Here is a 16,656-nt window from a genome sequence, read left to right on the forward strand (position 1 = left end):
TGTGCCTCTGTTGTGCTGGCATAGTCACCGTTGGTGTTGCTGCTGCAGTTGCAGTAGTTAACGTTAGTTGGCCGACTCTCGCTCTCTCTCCCTCTTGTCTCTTCTCCCGTCTCCATCTAAGCCATGTCCACCCTGTCGGGACAGGGCACAGTTGCAGTCGGAGCATTGCCGTATCCTCCAGGTTCGCAGACGCAACGCAAGAGCAGAATCTGCAACTCGCTCGCCTCGCTTGTCTTGCCGTCCTGAACCGATCGGGGTCATCCAGCGGCCCGTCCCCTCGATACCGAGGTAGGTAGGTAGCAAGCAATACCTTTGCAAAGATGGAAGGCAACTGGACTCTACAGTACTGTTCATTTCAGCTGCACAGAGCTAGCGCCGGGAGCGGTAGCGGTAGCGGTAGCGGTAGCTCAGCTCACCACCAGCTTGGCATGTCGTCTCGAAACGAGGCTTCAACTCAAATCTCGACAAGCCATCACCTCATCCGACGCATCCATCCCATTGGAATCGCCCAGAACCCTTCCAGATTCTCGCCATTCCTCCGCCGCCGCCAAAACCCTAATGCTAAATGCTGATGTGATCCGATGGATGGATTTGAGGTTACCACCCCCTCCAAATCTCGGCAGTTCGCCTTGCGTGGATTGGACTGGATTGGATCCAATTGCGATGGATTGCGCAGCCCAGCACCTCGGGAACGTTCCCAAGAACCCGCTCCAGTGCATCCCATCCATCTCCATCTCCGACACAGGCAGGTTCCATTCGAGGTTCCGTTGGGTTGGTTCGTTCGTTTCCCATCCATGCTCTTTGGGCACCCAAGATGCCGCTGCAGATGACGCCGCTCGCATCCCATTCGCAGAGCCGGGTCAGGCCTCAAAAGGTAAAAAGAGGGTTTTGTCTCCTTTGACTCGCAAAAACTTCTGTGCGCAGGTTGATTCCCCGTAACCTGGGCTGGGCTGGGCCGTCTTCAGTCCCTTGTCCTGTCACCACTCGGCCCGCTGCCGCGGGTGCTCCCCCGGGCCGCTGGTTTGGCGTTCCATCCGTCCATCCATCATCCAGCGTCATCTGCCGGTTGGTTGGGTTGGTTGGGTTGGTTCCTGGACTGGCCCCCCCGTGGTTCCCCGATCATGACCCGGGAGAGGAGTTGTTTGCTCGGACGGTGATGCATCATGCAGGAGGTTGCATTCCCCGAGGCCGTTCTACTGCTGGCTAACGTGCCCTAAGGATGCGGGTTCCTGGGCCCTGACTACTAGGCCCGTGTGTATACATGTGCCTTGTATTAATCCCCGTTGTTCTACCATTCGTGCGGGTTGTGGTGCCCTTGCATCCGCGCAGTTTGGTGATTGGTAGGGGTTCCAGGGGGCCGTCTACAACAAGCAGATCCGTTCCCTCAAGTAAAACGCCCATATCGTCGGCATCATAATTTTCATGTCTCTTCAAAAAGGCATCATGTCTATATGCGTACTATCTGTGACTTGCACGTCGAGTGTCAATGCCCCAACCCGCCGGTCCTGCTAAGGCCTAAGCGAAATGCTGCCCTGCTCCTTGGTCGGCTTCAACTCTGTCTATCTAGGTATCTATTTATGAGAAGCAAGAAAAGAAATCGACTCTCACCGCCATGTATGGTATCTATTCTTCAATCCTTCAAAGGTCCCAACAACCAGATTCTTGGCCGTCCTTCTGCGACCTTGTCTTTAAGCAGCCATATGAAATTCCCCGCCGCCATTATGCACCCCTCTGTGGAAACTTGTCGTCTCATCCCCATTCTGGACCCTATCACGGCATCCGTTCAAGTCCTCCTTCTTCTGCACGCCTTGCTGTACGTCTTGTAGCTTCGTATCTTGCGCCTTGGGTGGCTCATCTCTCGTCCAACATGCATCGTTTGTCATCATCTTTCCGTCCCTCACCACGGGGAATGGGGCGAGGGCATGGCTGATGTCTCCCCACCAAGACTCGCCGAACTGGGTGAACCAGTCTACTGTTATCTTGAGCCCCTCATGGATAGAAACCTTCTGCTCCCAGCCAAGTCGGCGCAGTTTGGTGTCATCCACTGCATACCGCCGGTCGTTGAATGGCCGGTCCCGCGTGTGCTTGATCCACTTGCGGAGCTGCTCGGGGGTGTCGTGTGGGATGCTCATTCGGTCAAGAAGCAACCCGCAGAGCTCGAGGTTGGAAACTTCGTCGCATGAGCCGATGTTATACACCTGGCCGACTTGTCCCTTGTGGAGAATGGTATCAAAAGCATCAGCCGCGTCGCCAGCGTACAGGTACCGTCGAGTGGGAGCGCCGTCTCCATGCAGAACGAGCGGTCTTCTGCGGTTGAGGAGGCAGGTAAACTTGGGAATAATTTCTGTGACGAATTAGAACCCCAGCGGACACCATGAACTCTACTGATCTCGGACTTACTCTCTGGATACTGATGAGGTCCATAAACATTGTTGCTGCGCACAATTATGGCCGGCAGCTTGAAGCTCTTTTGGTATGACTGAACCAACATCTCTGCAGCTGCCTTGCTAGCAGCATACGGATTCGTAGGGGCAAGAGAACTGGTCTCAAGCAGACCATCTTCGCCCTCTTCGACCTCGCCGTAAACTTCATCAGTCGACACGTAGATAAAACGTCGGATGCCGACCTTTCTCGCGCTCTCAAGTAAAACATGAGTTCCATAAACGTTGGTATAAGTAAAGTCATATGACTGGCCAAAGCTTAGGTCGACATGAGATTGTGCAGCAAAGTGCAGGACTGTGTCAATGCCATAACGCTCCATACAATCAACAACCTCGGTTGGATTAGTAATATCGCCATGATAGAAGTTGAAGTTGGGCTTGTCATTGAGCACGCGAGTGTTGTTGAGCGTAGAGCAGTAATCTAGCTTGTCGAATGAGACAATATTGTATGCATGTGGGTACGCAAGCACAAGGTGGCGGACAACCCAGCAAGCACTTTGCGATAGGCGCAGTAATGGTCAGCATATGTTGAATACCAGACATTGCAGTGGAGAAGAGGCTGAAGGGCGGTTTGCCAGGGTTTACTCACATAAAGCCAGCGCCGCCTGTGATCATGATGTTTCTGACATCAGGACGAGGTTCAAACTTGGTAGTACCGGTGAGGACGGGCGCCCTCTTCCAGATGTCAACATGCCTGCATTGACCGTTGGCCTTGGTTGCATGAGACGAGCCGTTGACGCCGCCGTTAGCCAAAGGCGGGTCGTTGCAGGCCGTCATTTCGCGAGGAGTTAGGTTGGCGAGGGGAGGGACAAAATAGTCAAGTCGCTATAGTGTCTCTGGCGCAGAACAGCTCGGCTGTCGCGTCATGAATGACCAGGTCAGGGGTAAGACCCCGTAGGAATCAGAGTGAGAGAGTGTGTGCGCTCGCGGCGGACGTTAATGAGCGTTGAAGAGGCGGCTTGAGGTCAAAGAGGCAAATCTCGCAGCATCTGATCACACAAACTCTACAGTAACAACGAGACAGCAGCACCGCCTCATCCCACTGTTAGCCGTAGGTAGTCGCACATGGCGGATAAATTGACCTCAGACAAAACGGCTGTTCCTTGAAGTGGCCGGTGAGATGTGGCGTCAATTTACCCCCTGGTTTCCGTGTCCATGGAGGCGCCACAATCGGCCTGGGTGTCTCTGTTTAGTCGCCCTTGGCGCTGAAACAAAATCTAACGGTGTGTAACTCTTGCATAATAATAAGCGGGCATAATTCAATTCACGGAGCAACAGAGCTTGTCCCTGTTTTAAAGGCCAAGATGTCGTTGCGTTGACCTACCGCAAAACAAGCACAGATACGGTTAAATACGGTGACGTAGACATAACCGTTGACGTAGGAATTGAAACAGATGCGAGTAACGTTACTTTTCCTGCATCTACAAGGGAGGTAGTACCAGATGCTGCCCAGCAAATATCAGCAACTCCATGCCAAGTTGTCTTCCATGGATCCATTGTCAAGTATGGACAGATGTGTTTAAAGGCCTGCATTTCAACAACCGTTGAAATACAGGGCTGCATCTGAACCGAGGCCAACCGTAAGGAATTCATCTCGGTGCTCTCTAACCCTTTATCAGAACCCATGAGAATCCTCGAGTCAGCAATACCATGTTCCAGAGTCAACTGCCTGCCGGTGATAGGCTACGATGGCCGTGAACGCGGCGAAACTCGACCATCGCGAGCGGCCTCTGATTCATCGAATGTTTCTCACCTCATGGGCCAGATCCCAACGTAACTTTGACGGGCAGCGGCGGTGAATTGTCGGTATCCGACAGCCGTCTACAGCAAGGTTCGAGTTGACCGCGGAGGACATGTCCTCAAACGGCTACACCGACCGGGGTGCGTTCAGTCCAGTCACCCCGGATCCCCTCCCGTTCGCAGGCCCTCCGAAGTGACTTGACGAAGGCTCACTCGCTCGCTCCTACATGCTAGCGAGGATCCCATCGGTCCCTGGCGCAGAATCGACGCCAGCGAGGGGGCCTTGCTAGATATGATGCCGATAGCATCCACTCCTTCGGGGGGGGGGGGGGCTTCATTCCGGCCTTGATGCCCGATTCTCTTTGTTTGCTTTGCGAGATCTTACAAAGAAGACCAAGGAAGGGGACTAGGCAAGTAAACTTTGCAACGGTTTGCAAGACAATCTTATCGAGTGATGAAGCTCGGGAGAGTAGACGTTTTGGTGATCATTGCAGACCCCCTTTAGGATAGCACACTAATGACCGTGATAAGTATCGAAGCTAGGATGAAGGAAATTGTCCTAATTGGCGTAACCGTATAGGAATTGGGACTAGACATAGGTTGGTCGTAGGAGGGACGAATGTGGATATTGGTGAACTTGATGTTGAACGGAACTAGGGGGGTTCAGCCTAGACCACACAGATTGAGCTCCCATGAGAGTTAGAAAACGTCTGCTAGCATACTGTTGCACTCCTAGGTACTGAACCAACGTCTGCTCGTTGCAGCTTACCATTGGCGACGACCTCGACTTATAGGAGACTTAGAACTTATTAAAGCAAGGCTGGGAACTCACAAATTGTTGGACTGCTGTGCATCCCAATAGATGCCAAGTTAAATATCCATTGTTTAGGGTAACAAGGTAGGAGCCCTGGGCATTGTTCCTGCCATTTGCCGTATGTGCTACCGCTTCCTGCCTGTTGGGTCCATTACACGACAGTTCCTGCCTCACCACGCCGTGCCTGGATTGAAAGGCCTCGCTTGTTTAACATCCATTCCCATGATTTTCTCCCATTTTCTTTCAGATCAGAGAAAAACCGCCAATCTCTTCATACGCCAATCCTTCATTCAGCTTGCCATTGCCCAGTTGCGCCATGACAAGCCAAGCAATGGCACAGCTCGACCATCCTGACGTTAAAACACCGCCTGCTTTAGCCAAGACGAGTCTCACCGACAATGACCAACTTCAACATGATTCTTTGCCTATGGCTCAAGTTTCGCTGAAAGACAGCCCAAAACGAGCAATTTGGATCTCCGGTCTTTGGATAATCATCAACACGATAGCCACGGTTGGAATTGTAACTATTACTACTCCACGAGCTGAGAGTTCACTAACAACAACTAGGTCTTTACCAACAAGGCCATATTCTCTGATCCTACTCTTCGACGTTGCCAACTCTCGTTCGCCTCGTTTCATTTCCTTGTAACATGGCTTACTCTGCATGTGTTGTCAAAATCTCCTCTAAGTCTCTTCATGCCTCGCCGAGCAGCCACGAGACAGATGATACCCTTGGCCATGGCAATGTGCTTCAATGTCATCCTTCCCAATATGTCCCTGGCCTACTCATCGGTCATGTTCTATCAGCTTGCCCGTATCCTGGTAACACCAGCTGTAGCTCTCATGAATCTCTTGCTCTACAGAGAAATATTACCGTTACCAGCGTTGTTCGCTCTTGTCCCGGTCTGTGTTGGAGTAGGACTGTTTACTTACTCTGATTCATCAAGAACAGTTGATGGAACAGTCAGCCAGACATCTACACTGGGCGTCATCTTTGCATTTACAGGTGTTTTCGCGTCTGCTTTGTACACCATTTGGATTGCGAGTTATCATCGGAAGCTCCAAATGTCGAGCATGCAGCTCCTATATAACCAAGCCCCAATCGCATCCTTATTACTTCTCTACGTCATTCCATTCCTCGATATATTTCCAGATCAGAGGACAGCCCCCATCCATCGATGGTTCATGATAGCCTTGGTAAGGACCTGTTTGTTCTCGTCATCATCCAGCTAACCAGGATATAGTCCGGAGTCCTCGCTTCTCTGATCAACATCTCTCAGTTCTACATCGTTGCGCAGACAGGCCCTGTGTCTAGTACTGTCGTTGGCCATGTCAAGACTTGTACCATCGTGGCACTGGGTTGGGCCCTGTCAGGGAGAGACATCAATGAAAAGAGTGTGGCGGGAGTGTTCATCGCCGTGGGAGGCATTATTGTGTGGGTTTAATCGGCATGCCTCAGATCCCGTTGAGATTAAACTAATTGATGTGAAGGTACTCGGTGGTGATGCTTAGAGCCAAAGCCTGAGAGTCCATGGTCAGGGATGTAGCACAAAGGCCAAGGTGACGTGAGCGAAATCCTTGTCTAGGTGTGAATGCGGTCACAAGTGAAGCTCAGATAGGAACAAACGCGTGGAATTTTGACATCTAATGCCCTGCTCTAGGGTATAATATTGGCGAACCCAAGTTAGACTCCTTGCCCGAGACCCGTTAAACGATTAAAGATTGAATCTCTTGCGATCCTTCTCCATCTTGGCCTTCCACTCCCACTGCGTCGCATCATCGCCCTCACTACCTGCTCGTCCAATACCCTTGTCGACTCTCCTCAGCTTGAGCGTGAATCGGGGGCCTAGCTCTTGCAAACCGGCACGGATGTTCTCAACACCCTTGATCTCCTTTCCATCTGCGCTGACGATGCTCTTCTCGGTCTGTCGCTTATCTCGGAAGACATAACGATGCCTCCGCACAAAGATGTAGTCTCGCTGGTTGTGCAGGGTGACGACCTGGCGGCCTTGGAACTCTGGCCTAGGGGGGAACATAGTCTGGAAAAGTTTGGCCGTCAAAAGACCCAGTGGCGTCTTGAAGTTGTTGAGGAGAAGCTCGGGGTAGTGGTTGGTAGGGTTTCCGTGGCCGGGGAGCTTCTTGCCCTCGATCCAGTTGGTGATGGAGAAATGAAAGGTTGGGCCTGTGGGGAGGTGCACGACTGAAAGACCTGTGGGCTTCTTGGAGTCCTCTTTGAGTAGAACCACGGCAGTGTACTCGCGGTTCGAGGCGTACTTGCAGATCTCGCGAAGGGAGTACTTGTGGCCGTACCGGTGGGCGGACCGGGGGATGTAGTTGCTGTTGGGGAAGAGGCCGCAGAGGAGATGGGCTTCTTCGTGGATGGTTGAGTTGAGGGATGTTGTGATGAGGATCTTGGGCTCGGGAGCGGGGATATCGGTGAAGAGAGAAGGGAACTTGAGGGCGAGTGATGACGGCGTCAAATCGAGGTTGGTGCTTGTTGTAGACGGGGCGATGCTGTTGTCTCGTCTCGCTCGTTTCTCGCGCTTCTTCTCCAGGGCAGCCTGACGCTCCTCATCCATCTCCTCATCCGAAGCCAACATACTGTCGACATCGTCATCGTCATCATCCTCCTGCATCTCGACCTCGTGAGCAGCCTGCTCCGCCGCCTCGGCCTCCTCGATGCGCCGACGCTTCAGCTTCTCCAGATCCACCTGCGCGCCGAGGCTATCATCATCGACATCGTCCCAAACTCGCTTCTGGTCGATCGTGACGGGCTTGCGCTTGGCCAGACGGGCGGCCTTGAGCTCGGGATCCTTGGCCTCCTCCCTCCTGCGACGGTGCCGCTCCTCGTGCCTCTCCTTGTCCCTATGCTTCTTGTGCTGGACGAAGAGCTCTCTTCGCTTAATCTTGTTGGCAGACTTGAGCGCCTGCACCGGCGGCTTTGTGAAACCCATCGCTGCGGGACTGCAATGGGGGCGATTGGGTTGATGATGGAAATGGCCAAGCTGGTCGCAACTGAAGCCAGCGGCTGGGAAATTTTGGGTGGAGGGGCATGAAAGTCCGGCAGAATTCTGAACTTTTTTTTAATCTTTGGCGGTGAGAGGGGATTCGCATCATTCTATTGGCCCGGACCTGTCAATCTCCACTAAAAAGATCTCGTCGACTTTTGGAAGGAGACAAGATTGAGAGAGCAGAGAAAACCTCAGACAGGCGACCTTTACACTACATCTGGTAATCACAGCCAGCACCATGGCGCCAAACGGCTCAAAACGAAGAAAGCTGGCCCATGACTCCTCGGACGATGAGTCTGGGGCCCAGTCCTCCTCCAAGAACGCCCAGAAATCCTTCTTCAAGCACGCCTCAAACTGGAATCTCGAACAGGACTACGAGTCGCGCCCGCGCAAGGGCAAGAAGCAAAAGGAGAGCAACAAGCTGCCCATCAAGACCGCCGACGGAAGGATTGAGCATGCGAAGGGGGATGGCGAAGACGATGCGGCGTCAATTGAGAGCGATACCGAGTGGCTAGAGGGCCGTGAGGATGAGTTTGAGGAGTGGGAGCCGGAACCGGACGAGGTCGTGAAGGAGCCCGAGATCCCCGAGTCGCAGCAGATTTTGGAGGCGCAAGAGGAGCTGGCAAAGATAGCCATGGCTGTCAATGAGAACCCGGAGGAGCATGTTGGCGCATTCAAGGCCCTCGCCAAGATTGGACGCTCCAAGATCGTTGCCATCCAGATGCTCGCCTTGGTCACCCAAATGTCCGTCTACAAGGATGTTATCCCCGGATACCGGATACGCCCGGCGAACGAGGACGCCCCCAAGGAGAAGCTATCGAAGGAGGTGCGGACGCTGAGGCAGTACGAACAGGCTTTGGTCTCGGGCTACCAGGCTTACATTAAGGAGCTCGCCCGGTGCTCCAAGCTGGAGATCAAGGCTGCTCCTGGTGGACAAAGCCTCGCAAATGTCGCTGTTACTTGCGCTTGTACGCTTCTTACATCGGTACCTCACTTCAACTTCCGCGCGGACCTCATCAAGATTCTTGTCAATAAGCTCAGCAGGCGCAAGATCAACCAGGACGGTGTCAAGTGTCTGCAGGCCTTTGAGACGCTTTTCAAAGATGACGAGGAGGGACGGCCTACCCAGGAGGCAGTGTCCCTGCTCTCAAAGATGATGAAGGCTCGTGACTTCCAGGTCGATGAGAGTGTCGTCAACCTCTTCCTCTCCCTCCGCCTCCTCTCCGAATTCTCCGGCAAGGCCTCCCAAGACTTTGTGGAGCAGGACGATTCCGCCCAGGCAAACAAGAAGAAGCGCGAGTTCCGGACCAAGCGCCGGCGCAAGGAGCTCAAGGAGCAAAAGGCACTGGACAAGGACATGGCCAACGCCGATGCGCTGGTCAGCCACGAGGAGCGCGACCGCATGCAGTCCGAGACCCTCAAGCTAGTCTTTGCGACATACTTCCGTATCCTCAAGCTTCGTCTGCCGCACCTCATGGGTGCTGTCCTCGAGGGTCTCGCCAAGTATGCCCATCTCATCAACCAGGACTTCTTTGGCGATTTGCTCGAGGCCCTCAAGGATCTCATCCGACACAGTGAGGAGGACTCGGAGGTGGATCCTGCTGCTGAGGGAGAGAACGAGGAAGAGGAAGAAGAAGACGACGTTCCTGTCCGCAACCTCACTCGTGAAGCCCTCCTCTGCACCGTCACTGCATACGCCCTCCTTGCCGGCCAAGACGCCCATAACGCTCGCAACGACCTCCATCTCGACCTCTCCTTCTTCACCACCCACCTCTTCAAGTCCCTCCTCTCTCTCCCACCAACCCGGATCTCGAGTTGACCCGCCCTGCCACATCATCCGCCTCGGCCACCACTAAGATTAACGTCCAGACCACGACGGTCCTCCTTCTCCGCTCGCTGACTGGCATTCTTCTTCCCTCGTGGAATATCCGTTCTGTCCCGCCTCTGAGGCTCGCCGCCTTTACGAAGCAGCTCATGACGGCCGCGCTGCAGCTGCCGGATAAGTCCTGCCAGGCGGTGCTTGTGCTGCTGAGCGACGTGGCGCACACACACAGCAAGAAGGTACGCAGTCTGTGGGATACCGAGGAGCGTAAGGGTGATGGTCGATACAATCCCGTGAGTGATAGTGTTGAAGGGAGCAATCCCTTTACGGCCACCGTGTGGGAGGGTGAGCTGTTAAGGAAGCACTTCTCGCCCAAGGTCAGGGAGGGCGTGAAGCTTTTGGAAAAGGGTATGTCTGGGTAGATTCATAATTTCATAGATAGCCAAATATTAGCGCCAACAAGATTTTTCGGTACATCTTGTATTGGTGACTGTCTCAAGTCCTGTTTGTTCGTGAAGCAGTTGAGCTAGATATCTCAACGAGCTCTACTATTTCGCATCATAAGCCAAAAGTAGAAAATGATGATACACAATATCAACAAGAGTCTCACATGATTACATACACTTAGCAAAGTCCCATCTTTCGTCCAGCTGCCTGTATCCGCACTCATCTGACGTCCAAATTAGCACTGATATGCCTTCACCAGCCTTGATCTTGTCTGTCATCCCCCCTGACGCACACGTCCCATCTTCATCCGCTCCTTTGATCTCTTTATGCTCTTAATCCATCAGATTAAGCAGCCACTTTGTTCAACTTGACACCCCCAAGAGCCATCTTGCTTCCAAATGTCGATTAGGAAGCCCACATCGAGGACTTGAGACCTTGAGTCTTCCGGGGGGCCTTCTGCTTCTCAACAGGCGCGGCGGTCTTGTTCTCGCCAGCTTGGCTTGACTGACTTGGGCCAGGTGTCATTGGCATCGTAGGGAACTGCATGAGCGAAGCCTGAAGGCGATGGGGAGTCTCGAGGTGAGGTTGCATCAATACATGACCATTCGTAGGTCCTGGGATAAGGAGACCGTTAGTAATTCGAACAGGAGTTATGGTGACGAGGTGTCCAGCGAATGAGGGACTGCCATCGGGATTCTCAGCAACAAGGCACTGAGAATGGCTTTGATGGGATGCCGCCTCTTCATGGCTCTCTGCGTCGAGTTTTGCGGCAAATGGATTGGTCGTGGGCGTGCTTGGGGGGAACCCTGGAGGACTCATAGGAGAATCCAGGGAAGCCGCCCGGGATCCTGGCACGAACCCTGGAGCTTGAGGACGAAGATTCGAGATATTAGTTGGCTCACCGGGTTTATTCTCACCTCGAGTCTGATCTCGTGAGGTTGCAAGCTCATGTGAGGTCTGCTTGATTGCTGAAGACCCCTCAGCCGGTCCGCGCCCGTTCTCCTGAAGAGGTGGGACAATGTTCTTTCGCACTTTCTGGACTGAAATTCCATTCGCAGTTTCAGTTGGCGCAAGTGGAGACTTTGAAATGTCCTCAGTGTAGGGAGTGCTGGGCTTCTGGTCCGGGGATATCATGATCAGGTCCTCGTTGTCTGCCTTTGGAAGATTTGGTACATCTTTTCTGGAAGGCTCTGCCTTGGGTCTTTCGATGATTTCCCCCTCCTCTTCCTCTTCCTCTTCGTCAGAAGAATCGTTGTAGGAGGCGGCCCAAGTGCTAGCAATGTTGTTGTTTTGAAGGCTCCCAGGGACAAGGGCTGGAGCCTGTGCTGGGGCTGCACTCATAGGCCTGTTGGCGTTGGGATGGCTACTCTCAGTGCCATTGGCCTTTGTGGTCTCTGCTTGGACGTCTACCATGCAGCCCTCGTCGGCTCGAGCTGGGGCGATAGTGCGGTTCTCGTTGCCCAAGACATCAGTCCCGTTTTGCCCCTGAGCAACGTTGTTGACTGGTGTGCTGGTCAAACTTGGGGGCACGACTGCCATAGCGCTTTGGTTGGGAGGCTCTTGAGGTTGGTTTGCTGTCGGTAGATGAGCTTTGATGCTTAGATCACAGAACAGAGTCGTTGCATGTGTACTTACCCGATGTTGGCTGTGGTGTCGGTTCTCGACGGTTCAGAAAGTCCATGGGAGAAGATCCCAAGACACGACCAGGAGGACGTCTCACGTTACCAGAGACCAGAGTGTCTGTGTAGTTGCGCCGGCTTGGAGGAGGAATGTTAGAGATGACCGTACGAGGGGGAGGGGGAGGGCTGTAGTTGTACTTCTCTGTTGGCATGTCAGTCTATGCCCACCCGATGAAATAGTCTTGACTTACCCCGAGGTGCTCTGTTTCCAAAGTCATTACCGTGTCTCTGTCTGCTGCCACCACCACCGCCGCCGCCTCTGGGCTGGCTAGAATTACCAAACGACATGGCCAGCTCCCTGGCAGCTGCTAGCTTTTCGGGATCATTGTAGCCCGCGCCACTCATGGTCACTCGATCAAGTCCAATATCAAGTTGTGAGTTCTAGGCTTGATAAGAACGTCCTGTGACAAGAAGGTCAGATCATCCAACCCTGGAATCTGGGCGAAGGTCGCTGTAGGGGGGTACGGCTACACTACGGCGGCGAAGCTTCGGAATGATCTTGGAGAACGTACAGGGAAAGAGCCAAAAGCTTCGTAACGGGCGAAAGGCAAATCTTCCACGATTGCAGAAGAATTCTGGAGTGTTGAGGAGGGATGCAGAGCAGGGACCGGTCCTGAGGCGTCCGCTATCAGCTGAAGGAAAGAGATGAAAAGCTGGAGGGGCGAGATCTTTTGGCAGTGACTCGCCTTGCAGCTGAGGTCTTGTTTCTGCCGAAGAGCACCAGAGAAGGCGTAGTAGGGAAGGGTAACGGGAGGGAAGGAGCGCCCCCAAGAGGAGACGGTGGGAATAGATCGAGGCGCAGGTCAACCAAGCAAAGATATTGGTGAGCTTCTGAGATGAGAGAAGAAGAAGACTCGGGAGTTGGGATGTGAAAGATGCCTTCAGGTTTGGGTGGGAAGAAGGAAGGAGAAGAAAAACATGGAGTGGGGTGGAATTCGGGGAGGGTGAAGGAAGATGGAGGGGAAGGTGCGGCACACTGAGCTTGGACGGGAGAAATATCACTGCCCAGAAGAGATATAACAGAGGAAATAGGTGATAAGCGCCCTACGGACCTCATTTTCCAGGGGAAATGCCCTTGGAATCGAAGAGAAGCATCTCCTGAAGACGGCTGACACTGCCCAGAAACTGTCTGAGGAACGCTCCCTATTAGGGATTAGCACGGAAAGCGTTTGAAATTCCTATCTGATTTCTTATCTAGAGACTCCCAAGGGGAGGAAGAGTCCTCTTTTATTTGCAGGAGGAGAGAGGATGGATGTCAGGTAGGCAAGGAGAGCTACCAACGGTAGGTTCCTAGAAGCTACCATCTACCTTGCTTGAGAACCTGGAAGCTAATTGGAGAATATAGAGAGGCATACATTGCGCCTTGATCTTTGGGGAACGGTCTCCCATGTGACTATGCATTCATCGATGGGTAATTTGACTGTGCGGGCTTGACACTGCTCATTTTCCCCTTCCCAACCTTGCATATTCACTCCCCACAACCAAACGTAATCACTGGCAGAAGTTTTTGTTTGCTAATACGGTGTTTTATCAAAATCTCGGTGGCTTAAGTTTTATAGCTGGTGTGTTGGGGTCGGTGCTCACCCATTGTGAACAACACTGCGGAATTGACCACAGTATTGATGCCAAACATTTACCAAGGTATCCCCATGTTATTACTACCCACGAATAGATACTAACTTGTTGTTTCATTCATTCTAGGTCGTTTGGGTCCCACCGTCGTCTCGATCGCGTTGATCTTTGTGGTCAGATGCTGAGCATCCCGAGATGCGTCCAGCCATGCTGCTTCTGCGGGTGGCACTGATTTCAAGACAAACTCCTGCAAGGCTCCGGCCCCTGGCGCATCCTTGGCAATTGCAATGGACGACACTCTCGGCACTCCCAGGCAAGCACTCAGGCGCTCAGAGCAAGGGTTGGAGAAGCCCACAAGGCGGATCTTGTCTGTGGACGGGAGACTCTTGGAGGCGGCGGCAACCATCTGCGGGAAATGGCAGTTGAAAGTTGAAGCTTGGTTTCCACGAGCTACAAAAATCATGAGATACTGCCGTTCAGGCTTGCCTTGAGTAGTCTCTGCGTCACTCTGCGACAGGGCCTGGAGATTTCGAGTAATAGAGCTGAGACCAACATCAATGCTAGCGTCAATCTCTGGAATTGGTGGTACGGGCAGTTCTTCAGTCGTTCCACCAGCCTTCTTGTCGTCCTTTTCCTTCCTGGCTGCGCGTTTGCCCTTTGACCGCTTGACGTGTGTTTGCCGGTACTGCCCCAGGGGGCTCAAGAGACTAAACTTGTCAGTACGGCTATCCAGACCGCTTAAACGGGAGAGTGCATTGCGTGGAGGTAGAGCAGAGATGGGTGTCCCTGTGAATATCGAGCATTCGGACTTACTCGCACAACAACTCAAGAATTGTGTCTTGATCTTCAGGCGAGACCGCTGGCCTAGAGACTCAGTTAATCATCCACGACCACGTAATTAGATTCAAAAATTGGGAAATACCAGGAGACTGTTGAAAAGGGCGTATCCAGCTGGTGCACGACTCTCTTCCGAGTCGGTTGTGACGTGGGAGTGGTCATGTTGGCGAGCACGGGCAACTGTCGGTGTAGGAAGTCACTTTGGAGAAAAGAATGTCAGATGTCGGTCAACGAAACTAAGATTGACTTTGGATTCGAGGACGAGGCGAAATATGTTCGGTAAACGTAGATAACGACGTCTTGAAGAGAAGTGTCTTGGAGGGTGACATCTAAGCAAGCTCTGCTCTGCAGCTATTTGCGGGAGGCGGGAGTATGTGGGTCACGCAAGCAAGGTCGACGGGGAGTTGCTTAGCGCCGCATTTTGGAGCAGACCAAGCGCCAGGACGATAGAACGGCCATCAATTGAAAGTATGGTGACATTGGGTGGATAGGTAGGTGTATGTTATAGTGGCCCTTGATAATAGAAAGCTATGCAGCTATGTAAATTACCTGGTGGTCATCTTGCCTTGGCCTCTGACAGGCACCGTCTTGTATCTTGGCATCCATTGGCACCACAGCTCACCAGAGCTCCAGGTACGGCCAGGATCAAATGTCGTGTCAGATCTTGACCAAACAGGAGGGGCAGCATCATGGCGGGTCTCTTAGGCCTCGGCCAGGTTCATGGGGATTTTCCTCGCCGTTTAAGGCGGCTGCCATGGCGGTCTCTGGTTCTCCACGTGGTAACAGTCGACAATCTCGAGCTCTAGACCCGCAGAAACTCTCTCCTACCTACCCAGGTAGCCACTTGATGCACGACTTGATTGAAAAATACTCCGAAGGTACAATATCACATCCTTTGACTCCTGCAACTTGGGTTTCTCATCACCAATGTGGCTCCTTTAACATCAAGCCCTCTGCTCTTCTTCAAAGTGCAGGACAGGCAAGGCAGCCTCAGGCAAGCAGTTTCAGGCTCACACGGTGTGTCACTTGGCGACGCGGTTGGCCACCTATCCAATCGTGAATTTGCTCCATTGTCAGTCAGTTGCCCTCGGTCACTGTCCCCTCAGTGCATGGCGCTTGTTCAAGCTTTTCAAGACCCCGGTGTGTTCTCCCAGTGATTGACCTACCGGGTATTTATTTTTCTTGTTCACCTTCTCGAATTCACCAGGGGAAGCTGTTGAGGTAAGCTCTCTTTTCTCATCATGGATGGACGTGAATGATATCTCACATCCATCCTTGATCCCACAGCCCGCTTTACCCCACCAACACCGCTATCGTGACAGCTGCGAAGCGCGTCGACAACCTGCACGACTAGCCTCCATCTTTTCTCATTTCTCATTTGTTGATTTCCCTTACCTGCCGATTTCTTTTGTTATTTCTTGATCGACATCTTCTGACAGCTGGATTGCCGGCGCAAACAGTCCATTGCTGCATTGCATCTCTGCTCAGATTAATTGCCCGCGCTATCGTCACCCCTTACCCCGCCCTTCAATCACGCCCAGCGGACGGCCAACCTGCCAGCTAGCTCAGAGCTCTCCACTAAAAAGCATTGGATCCTGCCCTGGGTGTCACAGTCATCAGTCTGCTTGAGGCAACCACCTGCACGTACCAAAATACCACCGAAACTTAGCTCATGAGGTGGGCTTTCATCCTCACGACGCAGCAGGAAAAGCTATATAGCGCAGTGACGGAGAAGACTCCCCTTCTTTGCACTCTGTCTAAGCATAATCTATCAGACGACACGCTCGCGAATCTCCCAGCCAAGCACAAAAGGTAAGCTGAGCTTCCTTCATCTCTTCTCTCAATACGCAATCCCACCAATGCCCATCCCACCCGACGTCAGGCAGCCTCCCCCCTGCTATTTCCACCCCCGGGCCTCTGTCGAGTCTGCCGTAGCGGGGTCCACACAAGCAGTCCGCCAGCGCGCGCCCTGCCAATCCATGCTCCCCCATATCCTTCCTCAGATCCATCCACCAAGAGCCTTATCCATCCGCTTCCCAATCCGCATCCCACTTCTAAGCCTCAGCAACCTCTATTCTTTCTAGGCATCTTCCATCTGTCTAGACAACTACGCCGGGGCTCTTTTTCTTTTCTTACTTGTCATCTTCATTCATCATATCGCTCTTGGTTTGATCCCCCTCCCCGAAAACCCCATTTCGAGCTTGGGATCTTGCTCTTTCGCCCCCGCCGAATCGCTTCTCTTACCAAACCCACATGTTAATTTTGTGCAGCTGTCGCCGGGGCGTCTTTCGCG

General features: G+C 52.9%; 5 protein-coding genes across 5 annotated transcripts; 2 read left to right on the plus strand and 3 right to left on the minus strand.

The window, feature by feature from the left end:
• Nucleotides 1–1,688: 1,688 nt before the first annotated feature.
• On the minus strand, nt 1,689–3,218 carry MRS44_010307 (uncharacterized protein; the record flags this gene model as incomplete). Its single annotated transcript, XM_046269894.2, has 3 exons — nt 1,689–2,344; nt 2,401–2,936; nt 3,031–3,218. The coding sequence occupies 3 exons, from the start codon at nt 3,216–3,218 to the stop codon at nt 1,689–1,691; spliced, it is 1,380 nt and encodes a 459-aa protein (XP_046131253.1).
• A 2,093-nt stretch (nt 3,219–5,311) lies between these two features.
• MRS44_010308 (uncharacterized protein) lies at nt 5,312–6,440 on the plus strand (the record flags this gene model as incomplete). Its single annotated transcript, XM_046278603.2, has 3 exons — nt 5,312–5,515; nt 5,563–6,192; nt 6,240–6,440. 3 exons carry the CDS (start codon nt 5,312–5,314, stop codon nt 6,438–6,440), a joined length of 1,035 nt encoding a protein of 344 aa, XP_046131252.2.
• Nucleotides 6,441–6,710: 270 nt separating this feature from the next.
• On the minus strand, nt 6,711–7,949 carry MRS44_010309 (uncharacterized protein; the record flags this gene model as incomplete). The annotated part of the gene is made up of 1 exon (XM_046276470.2): nt 6,711–7,949. The coding sequence occupies one exon, from the start codon at nt 7,947–7,949 to the stop codon at nt 6,711–6,713; it is 1,239 nt and encodes a 412-aa protein (XP_046131251.1).
• A 295-nt stretch (nt 7,950–8,244) lies between these two features.
• MRS44_010310 (uncharacterized protein) lies at nt 8,245–9,825 on the plus strand (the record flags this gene model as incomplete). The annotated part of the gene is made up of 1 exon (XM_046276469.2): nt 8,245–9,825. The coding sequence occupies one exon, from the start codon at nt 8,245–8,247 to the stop codon at nt 9,823–9,825; it is 1,581 nt and encodes a 526-aa protein (XP_046131250.2).
• An 855-nt stretch (nt 9,826–10,680) lies between these two features.
• Nucleotides 10,681–14,525, minus strand: MRS44_010311 (uncharacterized protein; the record flags this gene model as incomplete). Its single annotated transcript, XM_046279520.2, has 8 exons — nt 10,681–11,849; nt 11,911–12,096; nt 12,146–12,335; nt 12,467–12,647; nt 13,007–13,097; nt 13,635–14,263; nt 14,340–14,390; nt 14,449–14,525. The coding sequence occupies 8 exons, from the start codon at nt 14,523–14,525 to the stop codon at nt 10,681–10,683; spliced, it is 2,574 nt and encodes an 857-aa protein (XP_046131249.2).
• Nucleotides 14,526–16,656: the final 2,131 nt, after the last annotated feature.

This window comes from Fusarium solani (genome assembly GCF_023522795.1).
Source record: "Fusarium solani strain SB1 chromosome Unknown bctg00000006, whole genome shotgun sequence".
Classification (NCBI taxonomy): Eukaryota; Fungi; Ascomycota; class Sordariomycetes; order Hypocreales; family Nectriaceae; genus Fusarium; species Fusarium solani.